Source organism: Ptiloglossa arizonensis, chromosome 5 (assembly GCF_051014685.1).
Source record: "Ptiloglossa arizonensis isolate GNS036 chromosome 5, iyPtiAriz1_principal, whole genome shotgun sequence".
Taxonomy (NCBI): Eukaryota; Metazoa; Arthropoda; class Insecta; order Hymenoptera; family Colletidae; genus Ptiloglossa; species Ptiloglossa arizonensis.
The window spans coordinates 13,326,960-13,349,094 of NC_135052.1; the positions used below are offsets into that span (position 1 = coordinate 13,326,960).

General features: G+C 39.3%; 1 protein-coding gene across 1 annotated transcript in view; it reads right to left on the bottom strand.

Moving 5' to 3' along the window:
* LOC143147023 (UNC93-like protein) overlaps positions 1-22,135 on the bottom strand; it is a 56,740-nt gene that overhangs the window by 20,965 nt on the left and 13,640 nt on the right. The window contains exons 2-3 of the mRNA XM_076311839.1: positions 20,514-21,244; positions 12,482-12,701 (exon numbers count right to left, since the gene is read on the bottom strand). Coding sequence (XP_076167954.1) covers positions 12,482-12,701; positions 20,514-21,228 — 935 coding nt within the window. The 5' untranslated portion in view covers positions 21,229-21,244. The remainder of the gene's footprint in view (positions 1-12,481; positions 12,702-20,513; positions 21,245-22,135) is intronic.

Sequence of the window (22,135 nt, forward strand, 5' to 3'; positions counted from 1 at the left end):
TCATAGTATATAACAACTCACGAAAATCAAACTGTGGGACATAATTACACTTAATCTACCACAAAATAATCGTTTTCTGGCAATATCTATAATTCTATCAAAAAGTTTCTATCCACGTGATATCCTATAGCAAACAACAACGCATGAAAATCAAAATCGGAAGAAATATCGAACGATGGGACATAATTACACTTAATCTACCAAAAAATAATCGTTTTCAGGCAATACCTATAATTCTACGAAAAAGTTTACGTTCACGTGATATTCCATAGTGTACAACAGCGCCTGAAAATCAGAAACGGAGAAAATATCGCACGGTGGTACGTAAATCGCGGTATATCTAGCCAAGGTTGTCGACTCGATCGACCTTCCCCGTTAACAGTGTGTCGTTTCTGATCGTACGTAAACCGTTCTCCTATAAATACCCGTTTTTCTGGCGATCACCTTTGTAAACGTGATCTTTGTTCCGTGTATCGCGGGCGGTACGTAATAACGGGCAAACATTGAAAAGCAGAGAAAATCCAACGTCGTTAAACGCCGTTTAACGTCGGTACCGGCGATACCGCTCGTAACAATGCCGCAAGGTCAACGGGAATCGTTTTATCTCGAAAGGAAAGGATAAGAAGCGGCGATAGACGGCCACTGAATCGGAAATGCCGTGATCTGTCAGCCGGGCGTTTGCGCTGGTTTCTTCGTTGGCGCGATTCAGCTCCTTTCGACGCGCCGGGAGAGACCGGCTCCCGAACCGTTATAACTCACTTGGTCGTCGCGGCGGCGTGTTGATTCGGAAACGGCTCCGCAACGATAAATCGAGAACCCGAGATACGATACGTACGGATCTAACGTGTTCGCTTCTTATGTAACGAACGTTACTCTCCCAGAGCGCGCAGACGTTACGGAGCGGGCGTACCAGAGACAGTGGAAACGGAATAAACGAAAGATTCGCAATATGCACCGCGCGTAACGTCGTTCTCCAATGATTCTGCAACCGGCACAGGTTGTACCACTTACTATCGAGTGGCGTATGCGAACCGTAATTAGATACTGTTGCACGCGCGTATCCACGCATACGTGTACAGTACGGTACAGGAGAGCCCGTATTATTTATTATATAGGCACAATAGACGTAAGGCCTGCATACCTTCAACGAGACTTACGATACACGTTAAAGGATCACCGATGGTTCGTTTACTACGGACGAATTGTTTCATTCGTATTGTACGATAAATCGTCCGACGAGGATTGTTCAAGTATTTTTCTATTGTGCTGCCGTGATGCCAGAAATGCCTACTCAATAGGGGTTACACAAGTGGGGAATTGAGTACCGCGTTGAACAAGTACACAACCGATCATTGTGATCGTGACCGGTGATTGTCAGTTGAGAACCTCGTATTTGTTATTCTCGTACACCGAGAATTATAGATCCGACCGATTATATACCTTTTTCTTCTTCTTCTTTTTTTTTTTTTTTGATCCGTAAGGGGTGTACAGAGGAGAAGAGAGTCGTTGTCGCGTCCTTGAGTTGTCTAAGTAAAAGAAATTAGGTATCGAGATAATGTACTTTTATTGGATAACTCTAACCTTCGTGTAATAATAGACAGCCACGTCGAATCGAGACTTGCAAGTTTCGCGAATAGAGTCTTCTCTGTATTTGCGACATCGGTTAGCTCGGAAACGAGCAATTTTTCATCGATTTTGTAGAAAACGATTACATTCGATTTCACAAACGATTCAATTTTTCACCGATAGAGAACGAATGGCAAGTGTCTTTTGGAAAGAGGAATAGGAAAATGGAAGACCAAGATTAATATACCTATCAGGGTCTATATATATTGGGTTGTTCGGAAAATCATTTCGTTTTCCAAAATGGAGAATATATGATTTAAGAAAATGTTTATACAGTCTAAACAAATCGTGTTTCGTTCTCACCAAAAACGTGTTACTTTCTATCAAACAGTAATCATACGCAACATTTTTGTCTCGAAAGAGTAATACGATTAATCGAGAAGATTTCAATTACCAATTCCTATAAATGTAAGCTTTCTATACGATTGTGTGTACCGGTATAGACCGTATAAATTAAATAAATTAACAAAGCGTTTTTCTATACCGGTGCCTAGGTTGATCGCGCCTTAATCGAACGAGTAATTTGCACACCTATTCGATTAGGTGATGTTCCAACCGTTCCGGGTAACGTGCAAAAATAAATATTACCGTAATAATAATTTCGCGAAGCAATTAGAAAGAAATAAACATTTGTTCCCGTTTCTCTAACGTTTACCACGGACACGAGCGTGCAACACCATCGATTAATGCGCAACGTTACTTCAGAAACGATCAGAAACGCAGAAAAAGACGCTTCATCCTTGCCGATGCATCATTCCCCATCTGTTCGTCCCGAGTTCGTACCCGGTCTGTAATTTACGCGACAGTGTAATTGATAATGCGAAAAAAGCCATCGATAAACGCGGCGGGTATTAGTTTGTCAATACTCGAGTCGATAAAAAGAAAAAAAAAAAACGATTCTTATCGATCGTTGGAATTGATCGTTTAGATCCGTTTAACTTGATTTAGGACCATAATCGATCAGGTTATTCAATCGGGAATTAATCATTCCGAGAAAATGGAATTCCATGGGGATCGTGGAATAATGACACGTGCGATGTTCTTGCACGATCTGAAGATGGAATGCGAATCGTCGTCGAGGACTCGCGCGCGAGCTGCGCGCACTGATATTGTACAGGTGAATCGGTGACCGATGAATTGGATGTTCATCGAAGCGCAAAATGCCGGAAATCGAAAGTACGTCAAGTGTTCGTGGCGCGAGAGATACACACCTTTCTCTCCTGCCTTTTAATGTCCGTACCTGAGAGACAAAGGAGGTACAGGTATGCCCGGCGCTCTCGTACCTTCGAGTGTACACGAGCGTTTGTGTACGTGCGGTAAAACCGTAGATAACAACGTGCGCGTGCGCGTGCGCATGCGCATGCGCGTGCGCGCGTATTGTGACGGAGGAAAACGACAATTTTTCTAACCGCTCCGGTATTATGCACTACGATTGTAAAGCCGTGGTACAATCATCAACGCGAGCTACATATCTGGACGATCCTATGAATGAAGCACGGATTCACGGTAATACGGTGTACGCAACAGCTCGCCTTTACGTAATTCATAAAGGATCGTAAAATTTGCATTCTAACGATACTTTTTATTCGCAACCGGGTGAAATACGTTCGTATATATATACTCGACTTCGTGCATTATACTATTTGTAATCGATTCCTTTCGAATGTTTTCAACGTGTCTCGAAACGGGTAATTAAAGTACGACCCAGTTCTCGAACCGAGCAACGATTAGCGCGTAAATATTTAAATCGAGCGTTGTATCGGCCGACTTCTTTTTCGTCGGTGGAAGAACTTTTAGAATCGAAGTTCCAGAAAGAAAAAAAAAAACAAACAAAAGTTATCGACGAGAGATACTCCCCGCCGGTACGAGAAACGAGAACCTCGAGGACGGACATTAGATTCAAGATTGTTCGCGAGGAAACGGAGCACGTTCCAAAAAAGTATGGAACAAGGCTGGAGACGTACTGGCGAACTGCTTAATTACACGAACCATTCATCACGCGTGGACTGTGTAGAAAACAACCAAATGATCCGATAACCTCCAACGAGTAACAAGAGCCAACTGCTGGACAAGGTTTGGACCGATGCGGAAATATCTAGATAGCAATTGAAACGAACGCGACGCAGCAATGCCCTAAATGTATTTACTGAAACCCGTGTGACCCGTAATTAGGTGAAAGGGGGGATGGGGGGTGGGGTAGAGGAACGCGCGAAGCCAAGCGGACCTTCTCTCTCGTTCGATACGGGACACCGCCGCGGTTTGCGTTGCTCCCGAGTATCTCGGTGTTGTGTATTCGCATTTATCTTTTGTTGACACATTAAATTACAGTTTCCACAGCGAAACCGTAGATTAGGCGATAGACGTGTCGTCACTGTTTCGTGTTTGCCAACGGGTATCTTTCGATCTAACGAAGTGGAAGGTCAGACGCATTAATTATCAATGAGGCGGTTAGATGTATGCAAATGCACGTACTGGTATGCATCCAGCGAGGAACGTCATCGCGGACCGTGCTACGATAGAAAATCACCGTTCTCGCGCGAGTTACCAATATTTTTAGTAACACCGTGTCATTAAGTGTTGCCAACGTCCGGATAAGGACGCGTTAACGTCCTTCGGGCGATAATGCGTACCGTTGTAAAAGGCAGGAATAACGTTGAGGTACCATCGACAGAGATTGAAACGCAAACGACGCCGTGCCCCGGTCGGCCCGATGTGGACAAATTCTACGGCTATAAATCTCTCGGTATGCGAAACCGTACGCACCCGTACGAAAATCACCGTCGACCGGGACGACCATCAGGGTCAGAATGAGAAATCTCCGACGGGAGCAGCTCGTTCCGTAAGGGTCCGAATGACAAATCTTTCGACGAACCAGTTCGTTCGTACGGTGCCGATCAACGACCAAAAGAATTCCCTCGAACGAATCATTGGCGCCAGTTAAGTTACACGTCCTCGGCTAATACTACGTGTAACGGTTAATCGTTCGGCTACGTCCGAAACTATTCACCATTAACGAGCTTTCACGTTCTCGAGTGGCCGCGAGTGTGAACTTTTTGTAAATAATACGGTGATCGTCCACGGTACACCCGAGGAATATCTTTCACGCTAATTATTGACCATTCGGCGGGAACCCGCAACGATCGTTCCTCAAACGTACGTTCGCGTTAGAGTTTACTGTTATTTAAACACGGTCGTGGCAACATCCACGAAAAGATTGTTATTAACGGACGCGCGCGACACTTGTCGCGAGAAATATTCGTAAACGATACTCGCGGTTGTCGAATATCGTTTCCGTGTCGCCTCGAATAACCTGTTCCCGTTTGCATAAATCTTTCGTCGGCGCTCGCTCGCGATCGACCGTGTTCGAATTGGAAAAAGAATTCCATCCAACTTGTCCTCTATTTCACGGTGAAATTTTCTTACGTAACCAAAAATACCTTCACACTTTCTTTTTCTTCGTAGCCAGCTGCCTTTTCTGCTCCCCGACAAGATTTCCGGCACGTTTTTCACGGCAGATGTGCAACTCGCTACGACGCGGCAACGATCGCACGTTTTCAGAACTATACGCGCAACTATTGTTACAAACGGAGTCTACTTGTCCGCGAGATAACACCTCCGTGACGCGCAAAATTCCTTCTGCTCGTGTTTCTGCGAATCCTTCGCGCACTAATTACCGTGCTCGATTAAAAATAATACCCTCCGGAGCTAATTCGTTTTCTACGTCATAGTGAAATGTCTTGTGCAATCAATAACTGTTGCGCAGTTCGGTTTGTTTTCGTACAATTTGCGAAGTTTTACGTCTCGACGGATAAGTTTCTCCGAAGTAATTTCATCCGTAATAATTCGTTTTTACGAGTAATAGAAATCGTTGAGGAGTTTCTCAAAAGCTGACCCCTCTGAAATTTGTTCAAATCTGTTGTTCAAGCTGTTGAAATCTCAAAGTGGATCGAAATCTTGAACTTGTCGCATACGTATACAAGATATCAAAAATATTAGAGCCCAACTTATACCATGTGTTATTGAGGCCAAGATGAAAAAGTTCGTACAAACAGATACCTGAAAATGCTATATTTTTATAACAAAATGCCATATTTTTAACCTATATACGTACGTATACAATTTGTCTCTTGTAATGCACGATAAACTAAAATTGAATTATCTTTCGTACTAACGAAAACGACGTTCGACAGGTTTTCTCTGTACGGCTATATTTGTCTCCTCGGAGTAGAATAAATTCGAAAATAATAGAAAGAAGTATAAAATTGATGTTCAAACCTTTGGAACGAACGAGAGAATTTTTCCAAATATAATGAAAGAAAAATTCAAAAAAGAAGAGACCGCAGAAAGAATCACGAGCTGTATTTACTGTTCGCTGTAACTGTTTCGAAAATTTCTTGTCGCGTGTTTAGAAAGAGAAATAAAAGTTTCAATGAGCGAATACTTATGGCAGTGTATACTTTTGCATGCGGAGATTTCAATGCCTGCAACAGCCAGAAATTTATCGAGTTTTAATAAGTACAAATTGCGGCGGTTGCTTGCGTAACCGCTGTGCTTCGGTGCATCCAGTGTCGGATGTACGCTATTTTGTAATCATGAGCAGAGCAATGTTTATAGTGATTCTGAATGGGAGAAGGGGAGGGGATCTTGCACGGATCTCGCGCGATACACGCTTATTAAGGTGCGCGTTTCGTAATACTCCTGGAAAAAAACATTACTGTCTTTTTTCTCGCTCTTTTTTTCTGTTCCGTTAGGTGGGCGAGTTTTCAAGAAGCGCACCGGATACCGGAAGTTTCTGGAAACTCGATCCGATAACGAGATTTTCGAATCGACGATCGCCTAATTCCATCGACCGAGAAAGAATTTTCACGAGATATATAAAACGACTACCCTTAACGAATTATTCTCGTACGGAAGAAAAATGGTTGAATTACAATATATAGAGAAATATTTTCACACGTAGAAAGAAATTTTTTGTTTATGAAAGAAAAAAAAAGAAAAAAACAATTTGTATAGTTGTAATAACTCGACATTTTAGCCTCGTGTATCTTCGTATCTTTTTTTTTTTATTTACATTGGTAACGTGTACATAGTGCATTAATAATTACACGATACATTGATAATTAACCGAATTGGAAGATAAACGAGCATGTGAGAAAAAAAGATAGAGGACCCGTTAAAAGAAAGTTTATTACAAACGTTAACGAGAAACTTCGATTGCTGAAACATTGAACAATTGATTTAAAATTTAGAACTTGTTTGAAAACTGTGAGCATATATTAACGGCGTGCATGTAAATAAGTAAGTCACGGAAGTGTTCGATCGGTTCCTTGAAGTTAATTATTTTCCATTGTAGCTGACTTTCAACGACCTTGAATTACCCTCAAGTATAGGTCATTGTACGCGTTTTAAAACGCTGTATTCGAAGGTAAGTAAAGAGCAGGTAATTGCGTTTAAAGAAACTAAAATTAATTTTCGTATCTCTTTTACAATTCTACTTAGACAAAAAAGAAACTATTTATATCAGACTGTGTAACCCCTGATATTAAACAAGATACGTTCGAAGCATTTTTGTCTACTATCAAAAGTAGACAAATTATTACACCAGTATTTTCTGATGAAACAAGTCATTAATTAATTTCCAATAACTATATTAGAAGCCAACTGGGGAAAAAACTCTATGAATGTGATAAGAAAGCTTAAAAACAAATTAATATTAATAGATATTACTTTTTACCTATTTTTAATTTCTTTAGATGTATGTACAAATGTAAATACTGTACATTAATTTTTATTCGATAATTTGGATAGTAAAACAGCAAGAAATAACTTAAAATTTCGATTAGGGGAATAAAACGTAGGTTTTTAAAGTATTAACTGAGAAGGTTTCTGGTACTTTTTTGTTGACACCTATCCACCGAAAAAATATGTATAATTTATTTGGCCGCGGGCAAACTTCCATAACGGAGAGAGAGGCACCAACCCAGATCATCAAGCTTCCATCATCCATCTGAGCAAACTTATAATTTTTTGCCCACCTTCGTGTCACGTCAATGTACTATTATCAACCATCAGATCCACCGAAACTGATTTTTCTTTTTATTTTCTTATTTGGCATACGAATATCCTTTCCTTCTAAGTCTATTACTGCATCGTTTAAATTATCCACTACGAGGGACCGGGTTGATATTAATCGTATAGAGGCATATTTTTGTACAATTTTTTTTTAAGGAAATTCGTAGAAGTAAAGTGGTTTTGACATTAATTTCTCGTATAGTAAGTTCGGCAATCTACATCCTGGTTAGGAATTAATTTACGATGCTTTTCGTGTTTTTTCAACGGATTTACGCGGTTTCTCGAATTTCTATCAATACATTTGCAACGATTTTAAAAATAAATATGAAATCTCTCGATGCTTCAGCTTCATTTTTAGAATTTCTCTTTTCAATTTAATCGATCGTACAATGTCGTCACGGTTACACTTCGTGAAACTACAGTGACGCTTTTGATAAATTATTTTGCAATACTTGGGAAAAATATTTGTTACGTGTTATTCTATTTCTACTGTCTTTCAAAATTTCAATAGTAGTGGTATTTATATTCTACTAGATAAAAGAAACACGTTACGTGTTTGGATTTAATCGCAACAAATTCAATGTGTGTACAATGTGATTCACTAATCGAAATGCAATCACTTTTAAGAATGTTACCGATAATTTATCCGATTTAAAATTTATGACTTCCATATATATTAAAATCAATATTGTATCACATACGAAAGATAAATTTTAACGTTTGCTTAAGAATTTGAATGATTTTAAATATTGTCAATTTTTCATGAAACTCCTGACAGAAAACACCTGCAAGGTTTTGTTAAACTAAAATATTCTTCATTCGAAATTATATTTCAAATAACTCACTTATTTATAATTATACGAACGTATATTATCATTTTTATTTTAACTAGAAAGTATCGCTCACGAGTGTTCTAATATATATGTACACCTATTTAAAAATTGATGAATAATTTATTTAACACGATTGATTCGACGAATATAAAATTACACAAAAAGTATTTATAAAATTATTTGAAAAATACAAAATGGCGTATGTGAATGCAATCGTGAATGCAATTGCAAATAATAAATGCAAAAGCAAATGGATCGTGTAAAAAAAAGTGCATAAGAAAATTATGTCCTTTCACGTCATTTTGCGGATACGGAGGAACTGGTTGATGCTTGTCGATATTTAATTTGAGCCTTACGTAGTGCATTGAACAAATGAAATGGAACGTTTAATTTTAACCGAGGTCGAACATAAATTAATAATTACCGTTCAATGTCATTATTGTCCAAAGGTATGACGTTCTTTCGAAGTACGTAGGAAGGCCTTTGTTTACATTAAAAAAAAAAAAAAAAAAAACAAAGAAACACATTAAATCCCGCGCCAAAAATGTTTATCCGTTAATTTATCGAAGCACCTACAAAAAGATCGCGACATGAATCACATGTGGTGTGAAATAATGAATGCGAATAAAATTTATTACACACGATCGCTATGCCTGTATATGTATACGTATAATTACGCACGCACAATGATTCACAGTTGACACGTATAAATACTGCGAGATAATTGCGGAAAAATAAATTTTACTCGCGTCCACGATTTCGTGCAGTCTGAGTTCGTAGACACATTTCATGATGAGAATATGAAGATATCAATATAACTTGATAGCAATCTGCTTGCAGATAGTTTTATCATTTGCGTCAGTATAGCTTTTACGTGTTTATCATACACGATCGACACTATTGTTTGTCTTAGTCTCTATTTATATCCATCGTTATAATTATCGTCGATCGGCGAACTTTCGTATAATCCATTCACAGAGATAAAAATAAGAAGATCGAACACTTGAATAACAAGTACAGGTATTATTCTACCTCAAATATTTGACAATTTTTATTCCTTAACACTTCGATTAACCGACTTTATATTTTAAAAGGGGATAAACGTCAGAATAATGAATCGTAAATTATGATCAATTTTTTTTTTTTTAAAGCAGAGGATAAAATATTCAATAAAGTATTTACTTAAAGGAGAATGACAAAAAATGAAGATTTAGATACTGGTCGGAAGAATGAAGTTATACGTGTGGGTAGGTCGTATCTATGAACAATGAGAAAAAGATTGATCGACGTACGATGAAACAGTTCTAATAGACATGTGTGAGTACGAGAATGTCTCAACAATATCTTGGTTCTTACAATAGCACTCGTTTAATGGTTAGTTACACTCTCGTCGCTCAAAGTGTGTTAAATACTTTGCTTACGTATGGCGAAATAAAAAGAAAAGCGGACTTGAAGCTGTTCTTGAACATGCACGCAAATGCAAGGTTGGCGAACGAGTTGTCAGTTGTTGCACTTATGTAGCAACAATTTTCTGATTCTTTTTTTTTCGTTCAGTTATATGCATAACACCAGCCGTCCATAAATTTACATACACATTTTCTCGATGATTGAAATGAAGAATTATGATCACGATTATATTCTCTCGGTTACACGTGTATCGTTATAACTTTTCAAGTAGATGCCGATGTTACGTAACTTTTCTGATTTTTACGACCTGCCCATTAAATCAAAGTCACTTAACAATGAGGTTGGTCTGGATAAAAACGTATAGAGTTTCATATTTTAAGGTAGAATTAGATTTCGTATCGACACCGATCGTATGGAAATCTAAAGAATGCGGCATTTACGTGCGGCAAATATTTGTATATGCAAATGAGAGATACGTCACTTTTGGATTCGCGTTCAATACATTCTTTCCGTGTAGAAATACAAACATAAACCAATGAATTAATTAAGATTGACATCTACATCATAGATAAATGTAGTATGTATTTTCTTGATACGTGTAATTATGCGTGTCAATGTGTATCTGTACGTTTATCGCTGAATCTCAAAGAATTATACACTATCGCTCATAAATATATTTGCCCACTCGAAGGAGAAATATCCATTACTCAATACGCGAATACCAAATGTGTTTTCTTTCAGTTACAATTACTGAAATATCATTACTGTACGCGATATAAAAAAATCTTATCTCGTACTCTGCGCAAAGATTCATCGTATTAACTTTAATGCGACAGAAAGAGGAATTTTATGTTTCCTTTCCTATGCATACGTGTATATTAATCTATGCATTATGATTATACTTGTAAGAGGAACGTTAATCAAATAAGTAATAGTTATTACTGTAGTAATAGTTATTTACATACTCTGAAAAATATAATGAAATTAAATACAAGGCATCTAACGTAAGTGTTATTAGTCGAGGATACGATACATTATGTAGATAATTTTATTATATTTTTCAAACTATGTAATTAATAGCTATTAACCATTCAATTAACATAATTGTTTTAATAATTTTCTGTCGTAACGGCTTAGTTTTTTACCTCGTTCTATATCTACGAATTGTGACCCTGAAGAAGATCTTGCATGTAGATCAAAATTACTTGTACATAAAAATTGTATCGTGAGTTGTATTTCTCTGTTGGATCTAAGTTTTTGGAAATACTTGTCACAAGTTTGAGAAAAGAAACAAAGTTCAAACAAGAGAATACCCACGATCGGTAGTGTGCAGAATATTTGATCAATTGTATTAAAATATAAAGATATTGAAATCAATTACTTTTAAAAAGTAAGAAGACACGTTATATTTTCGCGATACTTTTATCCATGTAAAATAGAAATGTCAGTGGTGAAGTTACCGAGCTCAATAAACGAACAACAACTTCCGTAATCGGAAAAATACAAAATTTCAACGGTTATTTTAGTAATCGTCCACTTTGGAGTGGAGAATATTTGCTTTAACTTGAAATAACTTTTCAAGGTGTGTTGGTTTTGCAGAAGCCTTCGGTATTTTCTCAACAATAAAGAGAAGGTTCACCTGTCTTGAGTAATACAAATGATTTCAGAATCTGTAAGAAGCTGAGACATCGGTATCCAATATTGACATTAAAGTGAAGCTATTTCGAAGAATGACTCCTCTCGATGGAGTCTCCAAGTTCATCGTAATGAAAGTTCATTATACACGAATCATCGCTTCGTGAAGTCTTTCAGCGCTAGCACGAAACATGACACGCTGTTCGCACAACGTAACATTGAAGAACATCGATGCGATTCGTCATCATTTTTACGCGCAGCACGGTTTCGATAATCATAAACAAATCGAATTGTAATATTTCATTTTATTCGATTATTACCGGAAATATCGATCGTTACTCGAGACAAATTTCAAATCGTAGTCACGGAGCACGGGCAACAATATTAAAGTCGTCCAACGCCGATAAATCATTGATAAAATATTTCATCCGTATTATTATCCTTGCGTGAAAAACGTCTACCTACGTGTTGGTATGTTAAACAAATCGCACAATAAATTACCGATAATGACAAAGGAGTAAAGCCACGCGGGAAAACCGAACGGTACGTTGTATCAAACTGCAACCGCGAATTATCAACTACGAAACGAACGTCTAGAAAGTAATTTTTCAAACGTTGGTATGCGTCTTTGTCGGTGGAATTTCTCCTTTCATGGCCTCGTAACGGGCCGGGGAATGTCACAATGTATAAATAAAGTAATAAATACAATTATTACAGGGCTGCAGCCGACATTTGTAACCAGTATTAATCACCCGCGCGCGAGTCGATTGAAAAATTAAAGGTCAGCCGCGAGTGGAAAGCTAAGGATTTGATTAGGTTGATCACACGCACGCAACCGTGCACACAAACAGACAAACAAACGCACGCATACACACACAGAAACGGCGCGTGAAACGCAAACAACTCACCTCGAGAGAGGATCGACGAAGAGGGCGACGATTATTACGGCGACGATTACACAAGTTAGATAGATCGCTGAAATTTCGTAGATCTCGGACTCCGGAGGACGCTCCAGGTTGTCGTGGCCTCCGTTCCCAAGGACGCAGAAATCAGCGCCGCAGAGTTTTACTTTGTTCCAATTGGTGGTGCTGTTCCCTCCGGCGCTACCAAACTCTCCCTCGCTGAGCACTTGGAATTCAAACAGAACGAAGAGATTCGATTAACAAAACTGTCTTCGGGCACGGGTCGGTGCTTGGTCGGGAAGAGAAGAAGAAAAGAAAAAAAAAAAAAAAGAATTTGTTGCTCGTGGAACAACACGGCTGCGGTTGAGCAAATCTAACCGACCGTTGACTATTTGTTTTCCGGGTACACCGCGGATGTTTCTCCTATTGGCGAGCGAAAGAAGAATACCTCGACTCGAAAATTCAACAATATTTTAAGAATGTACAGGATCCTTCACAACGAGCTGTCGGATGTGTGCGCCTTCAAAAGTTTCGTTTGTCTTTGCAAAACAGTGACTCCTTTTTTTTCTTTTTTTTTTTTTTTTTCTTTTATCGGAGTTCGGTTTCACGCTATAGGTGTAACCGATGGCAGGTGACGGACGAAACATTATACAAGAGACTCTTATCTACGACGCGAAACTTGAACATTTCCATCGAAACTACGCTGTGTAATGTTTCGTTGATCCGATATCGGTTCTCATACTTAACCAACGACTCGCGAATAAATATAAAACATGAAACTATTCCACTGTAAATTAAGCCTCGTTCCGACACGTAAAGCGGGGAAATCAGAGACGCCGGAGACATCAATTCGAATGATATACGAATAACAGGAAACGAATGAGAAATTCATTGTTAATCGATCCGGCGACTGTTAAACACCTCTTTGTTTAAATAATAAACGGAATTTATACGCACGTCGACTGTTATTCCTGTAAAGAATAATCGATACGAGTTTGACGAATAAAATCTCATTTGAATTATGGGATTGGATTAATTGTTCTTCATAAATAACGAGCCAAGAAGAACTTAGGTTCCTCGTAATTAATGCGTAATTTAAGTATGCGTAATTTGGGTATAAACACGACACGAATCCATAGTACTAATATTTATTAGCCAAATGCTCGCGCGAAATATTGTAATATTTGAGAAATCAATTTTCTCGAAAACTAAGCTTCGTTGAAAAAAGTGCAATTCCTCCTTTACGGTTATCCTCGCGTATACGATCAACTAGCTCTCGACTCTGTAACTGTCCTACTTATTACGGAACACCCTGTATGAAATAGCCATTCAGTGAAATCGTTGCAATACACGGTTCTTTATTGCCCAATATTAGTCGATTTGAAATTGCCTGGAAACGCGATACCAGTTTTCGATAGAGTAATATACTACTGTATTTCCATCGAATTTCTAAAATGAAATTGAAAATATTGGATCGTTCGGAAAGTCGTTTCGTTCTCCAAAATGGGGAATGTATAATTTAATGAAATGTTTACGCGCTCTTAAAAAATCGTATTTCATTTTCACAAAAAAAAAACGAAATGACTTTCCGAACAATCCAATAGTATATTTCTATTTCGTTCACGTCGAAATAATTCAATCGAAAGAAACGCGTCCGGGGAAGTAAAATGCTCCGAGTATAAAAATATACTTTTTACGCTTCGTTTGGTAGCCTTCGTCGAGCGTCTAACGGAGAGGAGAGAAAATTGATCGACGCGACGTGTTCCGTGAAAGAAAAAAAAAAAAAAGGTAACGATATCGATGCTAAAATTGCTTCGAGACGTGGCTCTCACCTTTTCCCTCTCATTATTCGCAGACGATCTCATTTTTCACATATGCAAATACTGAGAGCTAAGTAGCGATTATACGGCACTAACACGAAACGTAGCGGCATTCTGGCATCCACATTGGCCAATCCGTGTACGCGGTCATCGGACAGCGAACGACAGGAACTTTCACCGGAGCGTCGTTGATAATATCATAGTATGTTTATAACGTCTACCACCATCGTTTCCGATTGTCCGCGAGTCCTACTTATCGACGTATAATATATTCGATTGTTACGCGAATGTACGCGCTCGTACATTCTGTTCTGTGTGCCTGGTACGCAATTTACTCGATTGGAGTAATTGAGACATTTGAAACGCACCGTACAATCGCCGCCATTAAAATGTTTCGATAACTTCCTCGATGATTTAGCAACAAGGATATTCGCGAGTTTTCAACGAAATTGTCGCATCGATATGTGTCAATGAGGAAAATGAGAAACGATGGAAAAAGTGACGCCTTTCGAAAGCGAGTTATTCCGATTAAAAGTAGACCACGAAGGTAAGGCGTAAGTAAAAGAAAAAAAAAAAAAAAAAGATAAATATTCTCCGACTGGTACATACAATCTGTGTATAATTATCTTCGAATAGTTATGGAATTGGTAACAAATTATTCGATTAACGTTATCCGAGAGACAGATATATCGTCGTTCGAGCACGAAAAATTAATCAACCGAATAATTGGAATTTATATACTACCGGAACGTTTTCTATGAATTTAACGTTCGTAAATTTATAAAATAACGAGAGTAACGAGGTTTAAGAGTCTCTGAGGATTTACCGACTGTTCCATTTACAATTTTGTAAGTATCGATGGGACCTGTACATAGGTGAACGTTGCAGAAAAATATTTCTTGTGAGAAATATTCCGGGGGATTAAATAAATTTCTTAGAATTTATGAAACTTACTTGAACCAAAATTTAACTTCAAACCACGGGCAATCCTAATTGCACGTAATGCTTTGAGATACCTGCTACGAAATTTCAATTTCCAAAAGTGGATCGAAAATTACGCAAAACGTTTTTCTCGTCGATTTATCGTGGAATTAGGTTTGCGAAAGAAAAATCCAAAACGAATTCCGAGTACATTGTATATCTGTGAATAGTAGCAAGTTCGAAAATAATTTATGCGAGATTGGATTCCCGACCCAAAAAGGAAAGTATTCTACAACATCGAGATACACAAGAGCAGTTCGACGATGGTTGGTTAGAGAAATGGCTGGTCGTCAATACTAATGTCTCGAGAGTTCGAGACTCGTACCGTTCTTTTTCCTAAATTCGATATTAGGAAGCGGGGGATAGAGCACACTAGTGACCACGACAGCGAGAGTTTTGAGCGCTGAGAAGTATACGCAGAAGTTGGGGTACCGTACACCAAGATATCTTTCTTTCCGTTTGATTGTTACGTACGCGTTAATTGGGTGAAAAAACTCAAATCGGGTGTACGAAATTATCCTCAAGGGTCTCGAAGTTGTTATTATTACCAGTACTATTATGCAAAATTTTCTCGTATACAGCAGACAGCATTTTTTCCGTCTCGGCTATTTTTGTCGAATTATGCAGAAACGTAATCCCTTAACTGATGCGAAGGTTACACGCCGGTACAAGATGGCGACTAAATACTGATCGATCCTCCGCATACATTAAGGACTAATTGAAATGACACAAGGATAGGATGTGACGCGGCATGAGTAGAATATACCACAGAGACGTGTGCATGTTGTAAATCGAACAAAACCCCATAGAAAGCGGAATCCTTTCTTTTGATCGCTTATTGTGTGTTCACCGATTACAGTGAATTCCATTTAATTGGGACACATCGCGACCAGAAACCCCTGGCTCGATTAACAAGCTGCCATTGGGTTAATAACAGCGCACAGCTTGCACCACGCCTTTGTATCCGTGATTGTAGGTACACTAACTTTTACTTCTATATATTTCTCTTTTATTCGATACCCGCAGTTCAAATTTTACGCAAGATATTATTTATTTTGTCCAAGCATTATATATTGCCCGTGTGTTCTATTTTCAATAACGAATATTGGTTTGAGTAAGTTTCATAAATTCTAAGAAATTTATTCAATTCCCCGGAATATTACATACATAATGAATTCATTCTTTTACAGCTTGTTTCAACTAACCAGCTGTCCCAGTTAACCAGAATGCACCATATATTGACACTTTCTGTATTTATTTTTTCCCTTTCAAGCATCTAACGAGTACGATCCACATCATTTAAATTTCTCTTGCCACACTTTGTAAAGTAATCCTTCGTTCGCGTATCGCGTCTCACATTCTTCAATTTCAAACGCGTTCGTTGCGGGAGTTCGATCGTTCTTGACGAAAATTGCGGTAAGGGCTAAAGAGCAGGGTCGAAACCTCGGAGCACCGACGTCGAGCATACACCCTACGAACTCGAAATCTTTGAAAAGGACGCATCGAGATCTCGATAAAAATCCGAGAAATCGCAACCATGCGAGTAACAATATCACACTTAGGTGTACTCTGGGTTTCGCTTTAGGAACAACGACCGAAGAACTTGAAACGTTTGAATACCAATATCGAGCGAACATGCGATCAGAATTTACTATTGCGCGTTAAATGTATTCGGTTGTTCGGAAAGTCATTTCGCTTTTTTTTTGTGAAAATGAAACACGATTTTTTCAGAGTTTACAAACATTTTATCAAATTACATATTCTCCATTTTGGAAAACGAAACGACTTCCCGAACAACCCAATAAAACGTACCTACCGCTAAACACGAACGTCTTATTATACGGACCAAATATCGAATCTCTCCGAAATGTAACCTACAAAATTTGAATACTTCCAAACGACCTCGAGTATATACCATACCGTTACATGTACGTGTACGGTAATTTCAAACTCGCGTGATACCGCGTAATTCCATTCAGGAGTTCTTTTCGGGAGAATAAAAAAGAAATCGATCGAAACGTCTACGAGACTACAAAGATAAACGTAAGATTCCGCGGTCCGAGTCGTCAGGACACCGAACTTGGGCCACCGTGGCTGCGCGAGTAGAGAATATGTCGTCCAGGTCGACGGAAGAGACTCCGGCTGTGCACGGAGGAAGCTCCGACTCGATCGAAGAGTCTGAATGGTAGAAAACGGTTAAAACGCGTATTACCGCCACGCCGTATCGGAGAATGCGTACGAGGTGGTACGGAAACCGACTATCACGGGTTTATACCGGATAAATCTTGTTTCTTCCCGCGTGCGAAGCGTTCTCCGTCGCTGTTGCTCCGCCGCGGCGGGGTTCCCCGTCTTTCTCGGCGAGTCTCTCGCCGGCGTTGTCAGTCAGACCCGCTCGAAGCCTAACAAGTGTCCGTGAGGAACGACTGCGACGCGTGTTATATAGCACGGGCGAGGTTATTACTGATCTCGGCAGGGAAAGGACCGAATGTTTGGCCCGACTGTCTGACCACACACGCGTTATTACCGCTATGCACGGTCTGTCGCAACGCTTGTCTACGAGGCGCCACGAAACGCCACGATCTCTCGCGAACGTTTCGCGCAGTGATGGGACCGATCTAACGACACACGCTCGTTAATACCGACACGTATCAATTTCCGAGCAACGTGTCGAAATAAACCACCGGTACGTGTACTTGTTTCTCGTAGCAACGATACAAATCCAATACCGACTATCGTCCAGACCTCAACCGAAAAGCGATGTAGATATATATCGCATTCAAGAAAGTCGCGTATCGTTGTTCAAATTATTTGCACGATTTTTCATTTTTAAAAGACCTTTACCAACTTTGTAAGAATTCTTGAACCTCGATCAAAAGTAGGATCGTCATCGATACCGAACGACGTCGGTGTCGTAACAACGTGGAAAAAATTCTTTTTCGAGCAATCACCGGGAAGTTGAAATTCGAATAGAAAGTGTAAAATTATTTTCATTTATTTACTTCTTCTCTACGACTCCGAACGATTCGGTACAATCACCTGTGTACGATCTATAAGATTCCGACTCGAAAGTTACTTATAAACAGGTACTAAACTTGCTGTAATCGATAGGTACCGACACGATAGCCGCGTGTCACCATAAATCTCAACTCCGTTGAAGACATTCCTTGAAACGGTCCGATACAGGAGTATTAATTTCAATCGTAATTGTATCGAGAGTATCGAGGCACGTCTCGGTCCCATCACCGGTTTTACGCATTCCTTGAACCACTAGGTATCGATACGATAATCGTCGTGATGCTGCTCCTCTCTCGAGGGCCAAACCGCTGCCAAATTTACAACGCTCTCGATCGGTATTGACACCGATTTCGTGTCCTCGAGCAACTTTTCTAGGAACGGTTGTCTATTTAGACTTTAAATGGTCGAACGTCTCGAATATCAAGATTTTTCGTTTGGAATGGGTTACTTACAGGAACGGCCTATTGCCCGGACATTTGCATTTTAAACGTTTCTTTCTTGGGATCACCGATCGTGTCCTCTGGGCGTGGTTCGGATCAATTTACGAGCAACTTTCGTAGAAAAATCAGAACTTCGAACTTTATCAATTTAATAATTTATTGAAGTTAAACACATGATACACGGAACTACGAATTCGGCGAAGTTCGTTCGCGTTCGGTGGGGAAGGAATCTGTTCGATCTAACGGTCGAATTGAATTTAATTTGTAATGTCTGTAGGTAAGGTTATCCTTGGGAAATGTGCCCTACTAACTTTCGCTTTGTCGAGGCCGCTCCCTAAGTTTGCGTCTAGAAAACTGAACCCGAACAAAGTGAATGTCCAATGGATCCCTAACGAAACAAATCCTTAAAAACTTTTAGCACGTTTCAGAAAATATTCTCGGTAGTACATAAATAGATAAATTCGTGAGATTTATTTGGACATAAATTACTGCCACGATTTTATATTCTTCGGTGTCCTTCGACGAATCACTCCTATCGAACAAATAGTCAAAATACACGCTTTTGGTTATAAACAGGCTAATAATATATATGACGTCCACGCTATTTCGTGTCTGCTTTAATCGGTACGCGTTTGAATATATAATAAATAAATATTGCTCGAAACAAGCAGAGAATCGCGTTTCTGGATACTTCTGAAGTATTATAGTATTTCTTTTGTGCGTACGATTCTCGAATTATTACGAACGGTTTGGATACCAGTATATATTATTACAAGTACAAAGAGTTCCATAGAACCACCAGTAGATTTTACCGGTGCGAACGTGTTTATCCCTTCGACACAACGGATACTCAAATATTGATTTATCCCGTTTGTAAATATAAGAATAATGCACAGATACCGACCGTTTGAAACTTGGACGGTGTCGGTGAAAACCGAGTATGAGAAGAAACTAAGAGACAGTGATAAAGTCCCGGGTAAAGAATGTTTAAGCCGGAGGGAGAAATAATTGTAGTAGAGAAGATTATCTACAGGAAAACGAGAGACACGGTCAGTAGCTACACGGAAAGATAAAGAACTAAAGATACAATGAGACGTATAAGGATAACGTACGTTGGAGATAACGTACGCCGGTGAAGAGGATTTAAAAAGATAAAGTGTAAGAGGTACCCAAAAGGTAATGGTGAGATTAAACCGTAGAATGCGTGGAAAGGAATGCCGGCATGTATCTGAAGGAAATGTACGGGGTTTGGAAAGAAAGACTGAAGCGATAGAAGGATTATTGGCCGAAAGAGGGGGAAAGGTATTAGACTGGATGGCGAGGGAAAGGAAAACAAAGGAAGACGTGTGAGATGCGAGACAATGAAGCAATGAATATGCTTTAGGTTTTCGTTGAAAACGTTGCATCGAAGCTGATAACCTCTTCGTGGACACCGGCATAACCGTGTACGCGTAATTCTCGAGTTGTATTAAATACAGCAACGTGAAAGTAACCACTGAAATTTTTAACGAATACGATTGAATACCTCTACGATGTATCGGGTTGTTTGGAAAGTAGTTTCGTTTTTTTTTTTTTTTTGGTAAAAATGAAACACGATTTAAATATTGTATTATTAGGTAGTTCGGAAAGTCATTTCGTTTTCCAAAACTTTCCGAACTACTTAACGATACAGTAATATCGTCGCAAGGTATACATATCGTGGGTTAATTGTTTATCCATTTCGAACGAAACGATACGAGGAGATGAAAGAAAAAAAAAAGAATAGGCAAGACTGCTACTTACCTAAAGACGAAATGAGGTTTCCCCATAGTTCGGCCGTCTGCCAGGCTAGAAAGAAGAACCCGAAGAATCTGACGACGATGGCGTCCACGGGTTGATCGGTGAGCTTCGCGTAGACGCCACCTACTTGTGTGAGATACGTGGCTTGCGCTGCCCACATCGGTGCCGCGCCAAGACCGAGGAGGACACCAGCCGGTACCAGGGTGTAAAATTTCGGATAGAATTGCGAGCCGATGTACGGGGCGTAACACAGCATAGAGACACATAGCGTCCATTTAACGGTGAGCCTCTTGATAAGGAAGGTGGGCACGAAGATGCAGGATAGCACCAGCGCCGCGTAAATCGCCGATAGAGACACAGTACCCAAACCATCACTAGCGTTTATCGACGACTGGAGGTTCGCTGTGCCTTGAAACGCAGTAAACTGCACCATAAAAGCTACGGAGACGGTACTAATGTTCTTTAAAATACGCCATTTCTCGCCACGTGAAAGCTTGAACTTTCTGGACTGGGTGTCGTCGTCCGTGGACGACAACTGCGGCGGTTTCTGCGGCTCGGGAGGTATACCGTCGGTACCATCGTCTTTGTAACCCTCGTTTCTGTAACCGACCCCACTCACGGTCACCGTATAAACGGTTCCGTCACCACCACCGCCACCGCCATCTCCGCCGCCCCCGCCACCAACACTTCTGGTACCGTCGTGTTGTGAAGCTACCATTCTACGTGGCTGCTACCTGCAACAAATTAACATCGAATCGGTTATTGGTTCGTTTGAATGTCAGTATTGTTTACGGGGGTGTGTTTAACGCTAGAAGTACCGATAAGTTTAAGTAGAAGAAAACCGATGGCCGAGGAAAAAGAGGAATTTTTAAAATTGATAGTATTTATAGAATGGAAAAATCTTGTTTGTCTTCCGGAAATTTTTATTCAAAGTAAATTTCTTTGTTTAGCTTCCAAGCAGTTGGAATCGGTCATTTGGACTCAATTCTACACCTGAACGATTTAAAAGTGTATAGATACTCCTAGAAATTGTAATCAAATTTTTTCAACACTCTGAATTATAACGAGATATTGGTCACTAAGGTGGTCGTTGCATTTAAATAATTTATATTGTACTGTGTTCGTAATAACAAATTCTATAATAAAATAATTGTATAAACATTAATACGAGAAGTTATAAGACGGTTAACCGATCGGGTAAAATACTTCATCAAGATTGATTTACAGTTCGGAGTTAAACACTTTAATGTTAATTGAAACTGTCAAATGGTGCGCGATAATATCTAGCTCTGTAATATCTACATGTATAAATAAAGGTGAGATATGTTTACGATGTTAATTAACAGAAAGTTAAAATTGTAATTGGTGTCTGTTACCGGAAAGAATTCTATCCTTTGTAATTATTACCAGTTTTACGTTTGATGCCAGACAAAGCTGGATGACCTCGATCATAAAATCGAAACATTAACCTCTTCCAATGCCATATTGTCCACTTTAAACGATTTTTCAAGTTTGTTTTTCCACTAGCATAATGACAGTCGTACAAAACAATTAAGAAAATATGACAAGTATGGTTTTTCTTCGCCGATATTTTAATTTTCATACGAATTTGCGTAATAAGATGT